General features: G+C 40.0%; 1 protein-coding gene across 1 annotated transcript in view; it reads left to right on the top strand.

Annotated features, from left to right (window-relative positions):
• Window positions 1–16,203, top strand: part of LOC132817615 (titin-like) — a 350,611-nt gene that overhangs the window by 250,024 nt on the left and 84,384 nt on the right. Inside the window, exons 174-192 of the mRNA XM_060828118.1 lie at window positions 810–924; window positions 1,040–1,324; window positions 1,595–1,746; window positions 2,693–2,840; window positions 3,840–4,017; window positions 4,097–4,218; window positions 4,669–4,956; window positions 5,041–5,337; window positions 5,450–5,636; window positions 10,689–10,804; window positions 11,013–11,312; window positions 11,426–11,725; window positions 11,826–11,931; window positions 12,032–12,228; window positions 12,327–12,632; window positions 12,738–13,016; window positions 13,121–13,420; window positions 13,525–13,827; window positions 13,999–14,373. Of these exons, the coding sequence (XP_060684101.1) occupies window positions 810–924; window positions 1,040–1,324; window positions 1,595–1,746; window positions 2,693–2,840; window positions 3,840–4,017; window positions 4,097–4,218; window positions 4,669–4,956; window positions 5,041–5,337; window positions 5,450–5,636; window positions 10,689–10,804; window positions 11,013–11,312; window positions 11,426–11,725; window positions 11,826–11,931; window positions 12,032–12,228; window positions 12,327–12,632; window positions 12,738–13,016; window positions 13,121–13,420; window positions 13,525–13,827; window positions 13,999–14,373 (4,354 nt within the window). The remainder of the gene's footprint in view (window positions 1–809; window positions 925–1,039; window positions 1,325–1,594; window positions 1,747–2,692; window positions 2,841–3,839; window positions 4,018–4,096; window positions 4,219–4,668; window positions 4,957–5,040; window positions 5,338–5,449; window positions 5,637–10,688; window positions 10,805–11,012; window positions 11,313–11,425; window positions 11,726–11,825; window positions 11,932–12,031; window positions 12,229–12,326; window positions 12,633–12,737; window positions 13,017–13,120; window positions 13,421–13,524; window positions 13,828–13,998; window positions 14,374–16,203) is intronic.

Below are 16,203 nucleotides of genomic sequence, written 5' to 3'. Positions count from 1 at the left end.
AGTGCTGAATACTGGTCCCTCAGCAGCACTTCTTCCTAGATTTCTGACACACATTTGTGCATTGATCTATAAAGCACGAGGTAACTGCAACATTCTACATAGCATTGCCCTAACTGATGGATCGTATGGGTGTTTTGGAATCAAGAACAAGCTTTCTTTTAACATGTCTAGACATAAGAAATAACCTGGAGAACACTTGCTTAGTTTAATTTTGCAGAGTTACAGGTGGAATTTAAAAATAAATTGATCTTCAGTTGTGAACAACATCATTGCTTACTTCCTTTGCACATCCCTATTTGCTAAAACCATATTGAAACAACCAGATGATGTAGAACTAGAGTGATATTTAGGCCAGACTCAGGCCAGATTCAGGAAATCATTTAATTAGGGATGGGAATTTGCGATGGATGTAGGTCAGAGAACTTTGAGTAACTGAAGGTTTGTCAAGCATGGACTTCAGTAGCCTGGTGAAGAATTGAGGCCCTGAGGTATTGAAAGTACATGCAACAATTTTATTGGTAATGCAGGATGTTAAGGAAGACAAGATGGGAATCAGACTGCAAGTGGAAGTGACTTGATGCCAAGATTGGGAAAAAGTTGAATACTGATAACTTTTGAAGAGTGAATGGAATTATAAAGATGATGGAGAAGGTTGAAGAAAGTCAAGAATAGGTTTTAAAGTTGAGTTTTGCAAGATACATTTAAGTCTTCAACATATAAGGCCTTATACTTGTGATGACTGGAAAAAAACCTTCTAAGATATTCGTACTTTTTTGATATTCCATCTATTTTAATTTTTGACATTACAGGTTACTGGTCTGAAGAAAGGAGTAAAATATTATTATAGGGTATCTGCTGAGAATGCAGCAGGGGTTTCTGATCCTGCTGATACGCTTGGACCACTAACAGCTGATGATCCTCACGGTAATGAATCTTCTTTTCTAAATAAGAATGTATTAAAGACTACAAAACTGAGTTTCTTTTTTAAGTTATGACAATTTGTGTAACATTTTAAGATTGGTTACATTTTCCATTTTAGTGGCTCCTACCTTGGACTTGAGAGCATTCAAAGATGGGCTTGAAGTCATTGTTCCAGAACCACTGAAGATTCGTGTACCTATCTCTGGCTATCCTGTACCCATTGCAAAATGGGCTGTCAACGATAAATGTCTTGAAAGCAGTGATCGTGTGAAGATGGAGACAACTGCAACATATACACAACTGGTCATTTCTCCCAGTGAGCGACCCGATAAAGGATTGTATAAATTGACACTGGAAAATGATGTGTCATCTGTCACGGGAGAAATTAATGTAAACGTAATTCGTAAGTATCTGAATATTTTCAGAACACAATAATCATTTCAAGATGATTCTACAGTAGTTTCCACATACAGTACAATCGTTAACATTTAAGTTCAGCAAAGTAACTGCAAATATAATCCGAGATGAGTTTGCGGAGGTTTTCAAAAATAGAAAAGAGAAGCAGAGATACAGCTCAAAGTGGACTGAGAAAAGAAAAAAGTTAGTAACAAGGATTTGAGCATTAAAGATAAACTCATAAGGTATTTAATACTTTGTTGTTATAACTTTCCAGAGCGCCCAAGTGCACCAAATGACTTTAAAGTGTCAGAAATTGGTAGAAATTCAGTACATCTGATGTGGGAGCTACCAGATGATGATGGTGGAAGCCCAATCACTGGATATCTGATTGAAAAACGTGAAGTTAATCGCAAGACTTGGACCAAAGTAAGTCAGACATTGTGCTAATCACAAATTTACCTTTGAGGTGAACGCATATGTATCAAACTAATGATTCAACAATTGTAAGCTTTTTTCAATAAAAGAATTTAGGCTGGAAACTAAGTAATTGCTGTCTCCTGAAAAAAATAATATTGGAAGGCAAAAGTCCACAGACTGAGATATTGATGGAAACAAGCAAGAATAGATCTATTCAGATGTCAGTTCACAGGTAGCTCCATTTTTGCTATCAACTTTATCCATTGCAATATTGAGGTCAATCCCATGTCAGTACATTTCTGCACCATAAGATTTCAGTGCAGATGTAAGCATTTTTATTTAAAGTCAATTGCAAAATTTTCTGTCTTTTTTAGTCCAGTTTTGTTTCTTTTCACTGTCAAATTCTCTTCAAAGCCCTTTAGAAATACTAATTTTTCCCGGCATTGCAGAGAGAGAAAATATAAAAGATGCTTGTTGGACCAATGTCCTCTTATGTTTCATCAAGACATTCCAACGTTCTTTATTCAGCTAGTGTTGAGCCTACAAACAGGTCAATCTTGAAGTGAGGTGGCTATCAGCATCCCATTTGCTTCAATTTCCTCTCCATCTGATGGAAAGGTGCTTGATGAGACTGCTTGTGTTCCACACTGAAATTAAAGGGGTGTCAGCAATTCAAACCAATTCAAACCAATTAAGACCAAAGGTTTTTCTTGTGCTTCATTGAATCATTGATCTGGAACTTCTCTAAAGCTGTATACCAATACCCCTCCACGCATCAGTACTAGGTCTGTAGTTAAATGAAGCTACCCAGAAAGTGAAAGTGGCCCTTCAATCTATTGTACATCATCTACAGAGGGAAAAAGTGGGATTTGGCTGTGTTTAACAGAAGTGATAGCAATATTTCTATTAATGTTTGTTATGTTTCTGATGACTCATCATATTTTATGCTGTTTAGGTAATTGACAAAATCCAAGATTTAGAATTTACTGTCCCAGACCTCGTCCAAGGAAAAGACTACCTGTTTAAAGTTGTTGCCTGTAACAAATGTGGCCCAGGAGAACCTGCATATATTGATGAACCTGTGAATGTTTCTGCACCAGCAAGTAAGTATTCATCATTTGTATTGAATCTTAAAATACTTTGTTTGGAAACGGAGTCAAATGGATCAATTTGGTTTCATTTTAAATGCATGCAGTACAAGTCCTCTTGAAATATTTTACAGTGCAAGCTAATATATATATATTATTAATAAATTAATAGAGGAACAAGTCAAGATCTCTCTGAGAATGATTCAACAAACAATTACATGTAAGAGCTATCAAGTGATTTATACTGAAAATATTACTTTATCTATTCTCTATATGTAATCCCTAAATTGAATTCCCTCTGATCTTAATCAGTACTGTCTCTGTGAGGTGGTACCAGGGAGACCCCTGTGTTCCTCAATGCTGGAGTGGAACTTCTAGCATGCCCTTATTTTATCATTTTGGATCCCTTCCCTTGCTTTGTTTGTAACTCTGTCTCTGCAGACATCTACCAGGAAGCCAGTAGGCTGATCCTCAAAATGCTTCTGTACTTAAAACTGTCCCTTGAAGTGTGGCAGTATTCCCACCATGAACCTACAATTGCATTCAGGAAATTAGTTTGGAGATGCCGTGGTGGTGATGGATATAACAAAAGTCATTCCTCACCAAAGCGCTGATACTGGAAAGACAATCCCATCCTTTCGTTAGGACAGCACAGTAGCTCAGTGGTTTGCACTGCTGCCTCACAGCACCATGGAGCTGGGTTTTATCCCAACCTTGGGTAACTGATTGTGTGGAGTTTCCATATCCTCTGGGTGGGATGCTCTTCATACAGTCAGTGTGGACTTGATGGGCCAAATGGCCTGTTTCCACACTTAGGGGTTCTCTGATTATCTCTTTATCTTCCAGCTTCTATATATTTCACCAAATCATTATTCAGAAAATTGAATATAATTTGCATTGAGTTATCTATTTTGCTAGTAATTATAAATTGATTTATATCCGAAGGAGTACGCTTTAATTATTTTTTGACACTTTTGAACTCAAAATGTTAATTTGTAATTGTGTACTTTGTAGCTGTTCCAGATCCACCAGAAAATGTTAGATGGAGAAATCCATCTGCCAGAGGAATTACCCTTACATGGGAACCACCAAAATATGATGGAGGGTCAAAAATTAAAGGATATTTAGTAGAGAAGTGCCAACGTGGTGCTGAAAAGTGGGAGTCATGTGGAGATCCAGTTAATGAATTGAGGTTTGTTACATACCTCCTTTTCAAATATTTGCTATAAATAGTACATCAGAAATGCTAAAATTGGCTATTTGTTGAATAGGTTCGAAGTGAAAGGTCTCAATGAAGGGGAATGGTATTCTTACCGTGTTAAAGCCTTGAACAGACAAGGTGCCAGCAAACCAAGTAAACCCACAGATGATATACAAGCAATCGATCCAAAAGGTACATTATTGCTGTTATAAATTATTTTTCCAGAACACATTTTTTTTGCTAGAGTTAAGCTTTATTAATAGATTACAATTCTGCTGTGTCATCAGATTTAATTCACAAATACGCACATTATGTTAAGCATTGTCACTTTTGCAAGTTGAGTTAGTCTATAAGAAAACAGAATAAGAGAGCTGAATTGCATTGTTAAATCAAGTGGATTATGCATCCTCACAGAATCTTATTGTCAATTCCAATTTGCTGATGAATTCATTTTAATAACTGGGGACTCGGAAGAGCCACAAATCAGCTGTACAATTTTCATGCATGATTCTACAATCAACTATTGAACAAATGTGGTTTCACAATAAAAGCAAAGTTGTACTGAGTTAAACCTGCAATTACCCTTTGCAATGCATCATGTTTGAACTAAATTATTAACATGTTTTTTTCTTTTCTCAACAGAGGCTCCAGAGATTCATCTTGATGTTAAACTGCTTGCTGGCATCACTGTGAAAGCCGGAACAAAGGTTGAGCTCCCAGCTTTTATCTCTGGCAAACCTGAACCTAGAATTACTTGGACAAAAGCTGATTACGTTCTGAAACCTGATGACAGGATAACAATTGAGACAAAACCTGGTCATTCCACTGTGACAATCACAAATACCACAAGGAGCGACAGTGGTCCCTATATTATCGAGGCAGTAAACACTAGCGGCCGTGCCACTGCTGTTGTTGAAGTCAATATTCTAGGTAGCTAAAATGCTTTTATTAAACATATCCAATTCTTGCAATAAATACATTCACTCAAACACATGCTATTTATTTTATTTACAGACAAACCTGGGCCACCAGCTGCATTTGATATCACTGATATTACAAATGAGAGCTGTGTCTTGACATGGAATCCACCTAGAGACGATGGTGGTTCACACATTACAAATTATATCGTGGAATGTAAAGCAGGAACTAGTGAAATATGGAACAAGCTTTCATCAACTATCAAAGAAACAAAATTCAAAGCAACACACCTCACACCATTAAAAGAATATACATTCAGAGTTCGTGCTGAAAACATGTATGGCATCGGAGAACCAGCTCAGCATGCTCCAATTATTGCTAAATATGCTTTTGGTAAGGAAGACTATTATTTTTAACTTCATAATTCTAAAATTTGTGACTTAATTTTTACATAATATGCTATTTAGATTTTTTAAAAACCCTTGGAAATATGCTTGTTTATTAGATCCACCTGGTCCTCCAACACGTCTGCAAGGCTCAGATATTACTAAGGATTCATTGACATTGACTTGGGCTGAACCAGAGGAAGATGGCGGTAGCCCAATCACTGGATATTATGTTGAAAGATATGATCCAGAAACTGACAAGTGGGTTAGATGCAACAAGATACCTGTTAAAGACACAAATTTCAGGTACTTATGACAATGACAATTTATAAGTGAACCACATTTTGAAATGTTCGGCAATATGTTGTGATAACTGAGATGTCTGTGCTGATGATTTGACTAGAAATGATTTATCTCCCATGGCATTGTTCATGGTAAAATGTATAAAACTAAAACTTCTCTCCGATTAGTTCATATTCTAAGCTCATCAGTTTGTTTATGGACCCCAAATTAATGGGAACACCGATACCGTGCCATTCATATCTTGAAGCTGGTAGCTCACAAGGGAAACCAGGGCTGAGAGGTTAGCTAGTAAAAAATGAGGTCTGCAGATGCTGGAGATCACAGCTGAAAATGTGTTGCTGGTTAAAGCACAGCAGGTTAGGCAGCATCTCAGGAATAGGGAATTTGATGTTTCGAGCATAAGCCCTTCATCAGGAATGTGAGAGAGAGTAGCCAAGCAGGCTAAGATAAAAGGTAGGGAGGAGGGACTTGGGGGAGGGGCGATGGAGGTGGGATAGGTGGAAGGAGGTCAAGGTGAGGGTGATAGGCTGGAGTGGGGTGGGGGCGGAGAGGTCAGCAAGGAGATTGCAGGTTAGGAGGGCGGTGCTGAGTTGAGGGAACCGACTGAGACAAGGTGGGGGGAGGGGAAATGAGGAAACTGGAGAAATCTGAATTCATACCTTGTGGTTGGAGGGTTCCCAGGCGGAAGATGAGGCGCTCCTCCTCCAGCCGTCGTGTTGTTATGTTCTGCCGGTGGAGGAGTCCAAGGACCTGCATGTCCTCGGTGGAGTGGGAGGGAGAGTTAAAGTGTTGAGCCACAGGGTGGTTGGGTTGGTTGGTCCGGGCGGCCCAGAGGTGTTCTCTGAAGCGTTCCGCAAGTAAGCGGCCTGTCTCCCCAATATAGAGGAGGCCACATCGGGTGCAGCGGATGCAATAGATGATGTGTGTGGAGGTACAGGTGAACTTGTGGCGGATATGGAAGGATCCCTTGGGGCCTTGGAGGGAAGTGAGTGTGGAGGTGTGGGCGCAAGTTTTACATTTCCTGCGGTTGCAGGGGAAGGTGCCGGGGGTGGAGGTTGGGTTGGTGGGGGGTGTGGATCTGACGAGGGAGTCACGAAGGGAGTGGTCCTTGCGGAATGCTGATAGGGGAGGGGAGGGAAATATATCCTTGGTGGTGGGGTCCATTTGGAGGTGGCGGAAATGACGGCGGATGATACGTTGTATGCGGAGGTTGGTGGGGTGGTAGGTGAGAACCAGTGGGGTTCTGTCTTGGTGGCGGTTGGAGGAGCGGGGCTCAAGGGCGGAGGAGCAGGAAGTGGAGGAGATGCGGTGGAGGGCATTGTCGATCACGTCTGGGGGGAATCTGTGGTCCTTGAAGAAGGAGGCCATCTGGGCTGTGCGGTGTTGGAACTGGTCCTCCTGGGAGCAGATGCGGCGGAGACGAAGGAATTGGGAATATGGGATGGCGTTTTTACAGGGGGCAGGGTGGGAGGAGGTGTAGTCCAGGTAGCTGTGGGAGTCAGTCGGTTTATAGTAGATGTCTGTGTTGAGTCGGTCGCCCGAGATAGAGATGGAAAGATCTAGGAAGGGGAGGGAGGAGTCTGAGACAGTCCAGGTGAATTTCAGGTCGGGATGGAAGGTGTTAGTAAAGTTGATGAACTGTTCAACCTCCTCGTGGGAGCATGAGGCAGCGCCGATACAGTCATCGATGTAGCGGAGGAAAAGGTGGGGGGTGGTGCCAGTGTAGTTGCGGAAGATGGACTGTTCCACATATCCTACGAAGAGGCAGGCATAGCTGGGGCCCATGCGGGTGCCCATGGCAACTCCTTTAGTTTGGAGGAAGTGGGAGGATTGAAAAGAGAAGTTATTCAGGGTGAGGACCAGTTCAGTCAGTCGAAGGAGGGTGTCAGTGGAAGGGTACTAGTTGGTGCGGCGGGAAAGGAAGAAGCGGAGGGCTTTGAGTCCTTCGTGATGGGGGATGGAGGTGTACAGGGACTGGATGTCCATAGTGAAAATAAGGCGTTGGGGACCGGGGAAGCGAAAATCCTGGAGGAGGTGGAGGGCGTGGGTGGTGTCCCGAACGTAGGTGGGGAGTTCTTGGACTAAAGGGGACAGGACCGTGTCGAGGTGTTAGCTATACAGTATAACCTCGGTTATTCGAACATCAATTATCCGATTTTCGGATTACAGACAAGATCTCAAGGTTCCGATGCCGGGGCCGCTCCCCATGGCCATCTGATCAGTTAACTGAACATTCAATTATCCGAACATTCAATTATCCGAGCAAAATAGTCCACACCTGTGTCATTCAGATAATCGAGGTTATACTGTAATCTGAATTTCAAACTTACGTGACCATAAATTATCTGTGTCACTTGACCAAATCCACAACCCAACCAATGCCAGGGTAGGAGCCAGAATTCAGCAGCTTCCTGCACCCCCTGGTGCAGATGGAAGCTGAAATTGAATGTAATTAATTAACTGCCTTTCTCTCTTCTAGTCCATATTCTCCTCCCAGCAGGTCTGATTTGATTGAAAAGCTAATGATGCTTTCTTGCTCAAACTCCAATGAATAGTGCAATTGGATTGCATATTTAAAGCAAAATCAACTGAAAAATCTTGCTCCTGGATTGGAGAATAAATGCTAGCCCAAGGAACAGGGATTGTTAGCAAGAGCTATGGAGAGTGACAAGAAGTAGACTCTTGAATGAGGAGTAAATGAAGTCAAAGATCTGGCTGAGGAGCAATAAGAAACTATCTTAGTACCTGAAGAAAATATGGATTGGAAAAGAAAACACTTTTCAATTTTGGTTGTTTATGTAGAAGTATTATGAAGTTCTTTGTTTTCCATTACTAAAACAAATGCTAATCAAAAATGATTCAAGAATCCAAAGATAATTGTGCTTTATTCACTATCTTATCAGCATTTTTTAAATAATAAAATCACTCTAGCTTGTCTCTTCCAATCTCATTCCTTGTCATAACTGTGAGGAATCCAGAGTTATTAATGTCACAAAAATCAAGACCATCTGTTCAGCTACTTTTGTCTCTTCCCCTGTCCTTTGAGTAAAATTTCCCAAAGGTTTCTGACTGCCCTGTAGCCACATTTTTATTTAGATTGTATCTCATCTCTGCTCTTCTACCTAATCTTGTCCACCTCCAGCTCCCTTGATTCTGTTCCAACCAAACTGATCGCAACTCACTGTCTGTTAGGGGAAATTTAGATATTTAGGCTCTGAAGATTGAATGGTACTTCCACATTTCGATTGTAAAAATCTATACTGAGTCTCCAACAGTTGATTATTTAAAAATCAAACCAATACTGCTCTTTCTCAGTCCCACCATTAATTGAAATTATGAACAGTTTCTTCTTCTCAGATTTAAAAATCACACAACACCAGGTTATAGTCGAACATGTTTATTTGGAATCACCAGCTTTCGGAGCGATGCTCCTTCATAAGGTGGTTGTAGAGCACCTCCAAATCATTCTTCTCAGATAACATCCCAAACCCTCTTCAGATCCAGCGCTATCTCTCCTCTCATCTAAAAACCTTTCTTGATGCATCTAATCTTGAAAACTATTATCTCCTTCCTTTCTGCTCCATGGCATCTGGAGTGGCCCTTATCAAAGATACAAATGCTGTTCTTTATGAATGTGGTCACCTGCCCTCTTCATCTGTCTTCCTTGATCTCTATGCAGATTTATGCACAATAGTCCACCCATCCTCCTCCACTGGATACCCTCCGTTATATGTGTTTCTGGATCTACCCTAACTTGGGTTCCAGTCTTATCCATTTTATTTCAGCCAGAAAGTGATCACCAGTGGGCTTCTCATCAACCTGTTGTTTCATTATCTCTGGATTTGCCCAATACTCTATTGTTGCCCCTCCCTTCTTTTTCTTATTGGCATGCAACCCTCAGTGAAAATACAACATCATCTTTCCACATATATGCTGATGACTATGGGCACTGTCAGCAAACCTACAACTCATTCATGTCTGTTCAAGAAACTAATTCATCACCACCTCTCAAGTATAGTTAGGGATAAGCAATGTAGGTTGGTTCTGCCACCATATTTGTTTAGTGAATGATTTTTTTAAAATGACATTGAATTCTATGGTATTTCCACATCAGTGGACTCCTCCATAGATTTTGATTGAATATCAAATCAAAATCTGGAATTAAGAATCTAATGATGACCACAAAACCATTATCCGATTGTCAAAAAGACCCATCTAACTCACTAATGCACTTCAGGGAAGGAAATCTGCTATCCTTATCTGGTCTGACCTGCACGTGACTCCGGACCAACAGCAATATGGTTGACTCATAACAGCATTCTAAACTGGCCTAGCAAGCCACTCAGTTCAAAGGCAGCTAGGGACGGGTAATAATAAAAATGCTAGCCAGCCACAACGTCTGTGTCCCATAAGTAAATAAAAGAAAAGACAAGTGTGACTTCCTTTGTTCATGGATTGTGGGCATCGCTGGCTAGGCCACCAATTAATAATCAACCACATTACTGTGGATCTGGAGTCACACGTAGGTTAGACCACTTAAGGATGGCACATTTCTTCCCCAAAGCATGAGTGAACCAGTTGGGTTTTTACAACAATTAACAGTCAACATGTTTCAAAAGTACTTTGTTGGCTGTAAAGTATTTTCAAATACCTGGTAGTCTTGAAAGGCTATGATCTTTAACATCTATGTCCTTGATTTAATTTTAGTATGCCTGTCAAGATGTCTCCTTTACCAGTACAATGTCAAACATTTGCATTTTGGGGAGATTTTACTATGTCAGAGGCACTATATAACTGCAAGCACTTGAGAGATTTTCTGCTTATTTGCTAAACATGTGTTAGTTTTGTTTTGTTAAGATTGAAAAGGGTGACAAATGTATCTGAATTGTGGCTATCAGAATACTTTTGAAAAAAATTTTTGATAACTACAACTAGTTGAACAATTCACCTGAGCAAAAACAATCTTGTCATTCTGATCATTACAGACGGCAGAATATTAGATAAATACAATGCATGCAAATTAACACGTGTGTGTTCATGTTTTGCTTTCAACAGGGTCAAAGGACTTACTCCGAAGAAGAAGTATAAGTTCCGTGTTCTAGCAGAGAACTTGGCTGGTCCTGGCAAGCCGAGCAAAGAAACAGATCCAATCCTGGTGAAGGATCCAATCGGTAAGTGCACATTTTCAACTCAAGTTTCATAATATTTTTATGTATTAAAGTACATTTTGGCATTAAGATTTTGAATGCAACCAGAAAATATTGGAAATTGCTCTGCAAGATTCCAATATTCTTTAAGTACATGCAAGGCATGATAGAATTGACCATGTCATGTTTACCTAAGCATTGACCAATAATTTTCATGTACATTCATTTATAGACCCACCGTGGCCTCCTGGAAAACCTAATGTTAAAGATGTCATGAAGACTTCAGCGTTCCTGAATTGGACGAAACCAGAGCATGATGGAGGAGCAAAGATTGAGTCTTATATTGTTGAGCTGCTGAAGAGTGGAACAGAGGATTGGGTTAGAGTAGCTGAAGGTATTCCTATCACTGAATATTTCCTGAAAGGATTGATGGAGAAACAAGAATACTCATTCCGTGTTAGAGCTGTTAACAAAGTTGGTGAAAGCGAGCCCAGTGAACCCAGTGATCCTGTGCTGTGCAAGGATAGATTAAGTAAGTTTTACTCAATTTATAGGCCTTTTTTTTGCATTTCAACTTTGGATAACTTTGGAAAATGCAAAAACTCATTTTTTCTTTAAATACAAGAATTGTTTACTTCCACACAGATCCTCCTTCACCTCCACGTTGGTTACAAGTTGTTAACATCACAAAAAATACTGCTGATCTTAAATGGACACCTCCGGAAAAGGATGGTGGCTCTCCAATAACAAACTACATAGTAGAAAAAAGGGATGTAAGACGAAAAGGCTGGCAAACTGTTGACACAACAGTAAAAGATATCAAGTACACAGTTACACCTCTTTCAGAAGGTTCGCTGTATGTATTCAGGGTTGCTGCTGAAAATGCAGTTGGACAGAGTGAATACTGTGAATTGGAAGATTCAGTACTTGCAAAAGATACCTTCAGTAAGTTTTTCGGTGGTTATGAATTTCTCTTTCCCTTTATATAATTATTTCCTTGTTTGAGTTCTTTACATCTGACATATATATTTTGATTTCTCTCCAGCAACTCCTGGGCCACCTTATGCTCTCACAGTTGTGGATGTAACAAAGAGACATGTTGAACTTAAATGGGAAGCTCCCAAAAATGATGGTGGACGACCAATACAGAGGTCATTTTAGTTTTTTTCTTATTGTTCAGCACACTTTCAACAAGTCACAGTTTCTTTTTTTATAATGTACACTAATGAATCCCATGCAATGTTTGTATAGGTATGTAATTGAAAAGAAAGAGAAATTAGGAACTCGCTGGGTTAAAGCTGGCAGGACTCCAGGACCAGAATGCAATTTTAGAGTCACTGATGTAATCGAGGGCACTGAAGTACAATTCCAAGTTCGTGCTGAGAATGAAGCTGGCTGTGGCCATCCAAGTGAACCAACTGATTTGCTTACAATTGAGGACCCAACTAGTGAGTAGAAACTGAAATTAAAAACGGTATCACGTGAATTACTTTAAATTTTGAAAACAAGTTGCAGATAATATTTAATATAATTTTGTTGTATCCAGGTCCTCCATCTCCTCCTCTTGAACTACATGTGACAGATGCAAGCAGAGATCATATATCTATTGAGTGGAAACCACCAGAGAAAAATGGCGGTAGCCCTATTATTGGCTATCATATTGAGCTTTGTGAACCAGGAACAGAGAAATGGATGAGAATTAATTCTCGCCCAGTCAAGGACCTGAAGTATAAAGCAGTAGAAGGTGTCATCCCTGACAAGGAATATGTCTTCAGGGTTAGGGCTGTGAATGCCATTGGAGCAAGTGATCCATCTGAAATTTCAGAAAATGTTGTGGCGAAGGATTCTGACTGTAAGAACTGATTTCTTTTAAAATGGTTGCTTTCTTAAGCTTAAATTGTTCTTCAATAAATAAAATGACATTTAGCATTAAAATTTTGAAAAATTCCTTCCGTAGGTAATCCAAGCATTGATGTGCAAACTCAAGATATAACTGTCGTGGAGGGTGAGAAATTGAACATCCCTGTAACCTTTAGAGCTGTACCAACACCAATTATTTTATGGTATAAGAATGGAAAAGAATTCAAAGCAGATGATAGGGTGACTATGAAGAGTGCCTATACCCTTGCATCCCTTGAGATTACGAACAGTGTTCATGCTGACGCTGGTGTATATACTATTAATTTGGAAAACAAACTTGGTTCAACAACAGGCACCATCAACGTTAAAGTCATAGGTAAATATTCAAGTGAAATGGAAGTAAACATGACTGTTCATTTCCTTGTCTGAGAAGCTTACTTTTAGACAAACATAATACATTTTCATTTTGTTTTAATTAAGGATTGCCTGGTAAATGTAAGGATATAAGAGCAAATGATATCACCAAGAGTTCTTGCAAAATAACTTGGGATCCTCCAGAGTATGATGGTGGCAGCCCAATTCTTCATTACGTTCTTCAACGCCGTGAGGCTGGCAGAAGAACATATACACCAGTAATGTCTGGTGAGAATAAACTAAGCTGGCCAGTAAAAGATCTTATTCCAAATTGTGAATACTATTTCCGAGTAAAGGCTGTGAACAAAATTGGTGGTGGTGAATACACTGAACTTCGCAACCCTGTTATTGCAGAGGATCCAAAGCGTAAGTACACTCAGAGAAAAATCGTCATTAAACAAAATATATCTCTATAGCCTACAATCATTGCAATACTTTGAATACTCATTTATGGATGTAATTTTCATTAGAACGCCCTGATCCACCAATTGACCTGGAGACCAATGATCCAACTTCAAAATCAGTAACACTCACATGGAAACCTCCTCTTTATGATGGTGGCTGCAAAATCATGGGCTATATCATAGAAAAATTAGCTAAAGGAAGTGAGGAGTGGGAGAGATGCAATGAGTACTTGGTTCCTGTTCTGTCTTACACTGTTAAAAACCTTACGGAAGGAAAGGAATACCAGTTCCGTGCACGTGCTGAGAATATTGCTGGAATCAGTGATCCTTCAAGAATAACTCCAGGAATCAAAGCAGTGGACCCAATTGGTGAGTGCTTTTTTCTGCATGTGAGGTTCAGAAAAGTCATTAAATGGGGAATAACCTAAATGCTTCAATTTCATAAACAAACAGCTGAGGAAAGAATTCTGTAGTCATTTGAAGACTGAGCAATTGAACAATGAGAGTTTTTTTTAACAATTATTTTGCTTTTCTGTACAGATCCACCAAAAGTCTTCCTCGTTGGAAACCTTCAGTTTGGATTAAATGTCAGAAGAGGTGATGAAATTAGTCTTCTGGCCCATATTTCAGGATCGCCTTATCCAACTGTGACATGGCTTCGAAATGATGAAACAATTAGGCCTGAAGAAATCAAAAAGAGAGTACAGAAAATAATACCAACTAGAAAGAAGGAAGCTGAAGTTGAGGAACCATTTTCTCTCAGCTTACCAGAACGTTTAACTGTTGATAACAGCAGAAGAGGAGAGTCCCAAATAATGGTTCGTGATTCCATCAGAAAAGACTATGGAAAATTCACCATCAAAGTAGAAAATGACCATGGTGTTGCCCGTGCCAGTTGTGACGTTAATGTCCTAGGTATGATGTTATACAAATTTTTCATAAATGTTATACTATCATTTTACAAACATTCAAGTAAGGAGCAGAAAGATCTCAAATTCACTGTACCATTTAATAACATTGTAGATGATTTACTTATCTTTCCAAATTCCACATTCCCACCCAAACCCAATAACTTTTGATTCCATTACCTTGCAAAAACCTATCTACTTTTGCCTTAAAGATACTTGATGATACCTCTTCGTCTGCCTTCTGAAGTGGAGTCCCAAGGTTACACACCCTTTTTAGAGAAAAGCATTCTCCTCATCACTATCCTAAAAGGGCAGCTCCTAATTTTTAACAGTCCCCAAGTTCTCTACTGATCCAAAGAGAAAATAACATTTCTGTATTCTCCTTGTAAAGGCTATTCAGACTATTCAGAATCTTATATTCTTCTATCAACTTACCTCTCACTCTTCTGAACTCCAGTGCAAACAGGCCAGTCTGTCCAGCTTCTTTAAACAACCTCTTCATTCCAGGAATCGATTTCGTAAATCTCCAATATTCGACCTTCATTACATTTAGATCCTATTTTAAACAATGAGACTGAATCATCCCCCAGTAATCGAGGTGTGATCTCATCAATGTCCTGTACAGCTATGCATAACATTTTTATTCCTGTTCAATTGCTGTCATAATCGGGTCAGCATGGTGGCTCAGTGGTTAGCACTGCTGTCTCACACACCAGGGTCCTGGGTTTGATTCCCTCCTTTCTGTGTGGAGTTTGCACATTCTCTCTGTGTCTGCATGGGTTTCCTCCGGGTACTCTGGTTTCCTCCCAGGAAGGAGGAGGGTTGCTTTTCAGATTGTAGGCCTGTGACCAGTGGAGTGCCACAAGGATTGGTGCTGGGTCCGCTACTTTTCATCATTTATATACGAGGAACCTCAATTATCCAAAAGAAATGGATGGGCATTATTTCGTTCGAATAATTGATTATTTGGTTAATTGTACACCAACAGTAAGACTGCTGCTGCCTTTGTGCAATAAGTCTCCAAATATTGCGCACTCATGTACACACACCCACACACACACAACTTTTTTGATAGATTCCACCTTTGCCCTGTAAAGGCAATAGTTGGAGAGATTGTCTGGGAAAGGGGGTGGTGATAGGATACATCCCTATGTAGAACTCCAAGGAAAGTGTGGGGAGAGAGAGAGAGAGGGCGGGTTGTAAGTCATTTGGATATGATGCCTGGACTGTCCAGGAGTGTTCTCGGCAGCATTTCAGTGAGCTGTGTTCATTTTTAATCATTGTACCTGTAAACAAAAGATGCGATGAGTGTTCAAACAGCTCTTTGACATAATGTTTCTATCGGTACCTTGAGATCCCCTTCGGATCATCTGATATTTGGATAATTGATATGCGGATAATCGAGGTTCCTCTGTAAATGATTTGGATGTGAGCGTAAGAGGTACAGTTAGTAAGTTTGCAGATGACACCAAAATTGGAGGCGTAGTGGACAGTGAAGACAGTTACCTCAGCTTACAATGGGATCTTGATCAGATGGGCCAATAGGCTGAGAAGTGGCAAATGGAGTTTAATTTAGATAATTGCGAAGTGCTGCATTTTGGGCAAGCAACTCTTAGCTGGACTTATACACTTAATGGTAAGGTCCTCAGGGGTGTTGCTGAACAAAGAGACCTTGGAGTGCAGGTTCATAGCTCCTTGAAAGTAGAGTCGCAGGTAGATAGGATAGTGAAGAAGGCATTTGGTATTCTTTCCTTTATTGGTCAGAGTATTAAGTACAGGAGTTGGGAGGTCATGTTACGGCTGTACAGGACATTGGTTAAGCCACTGTTAGAATATT

This window comes from Hemiscyllium ocellatum, chromosome 7 (assembly GCF_020745735.1).
Source record: "Hemiscyllium ocellatum isolate sHemOce1 chromosome 7, sHemOce1.pat.X.cur, whole genome shotgun sequence".
In the NCBI taxonomy this organism is placed as follows: Eukaryota; Metazoa; Chordata; class Chondrichthyes; order Orectolobiformes; family Hemiscylliidae; genus Hemiscyllium; species Hemiscyllium ocellatum.
The sequence above is the reverse complement of the archived record's forward strand: the minus strand, read 5'-3'. Positions and strand labels throughout refer to the sequence as shown.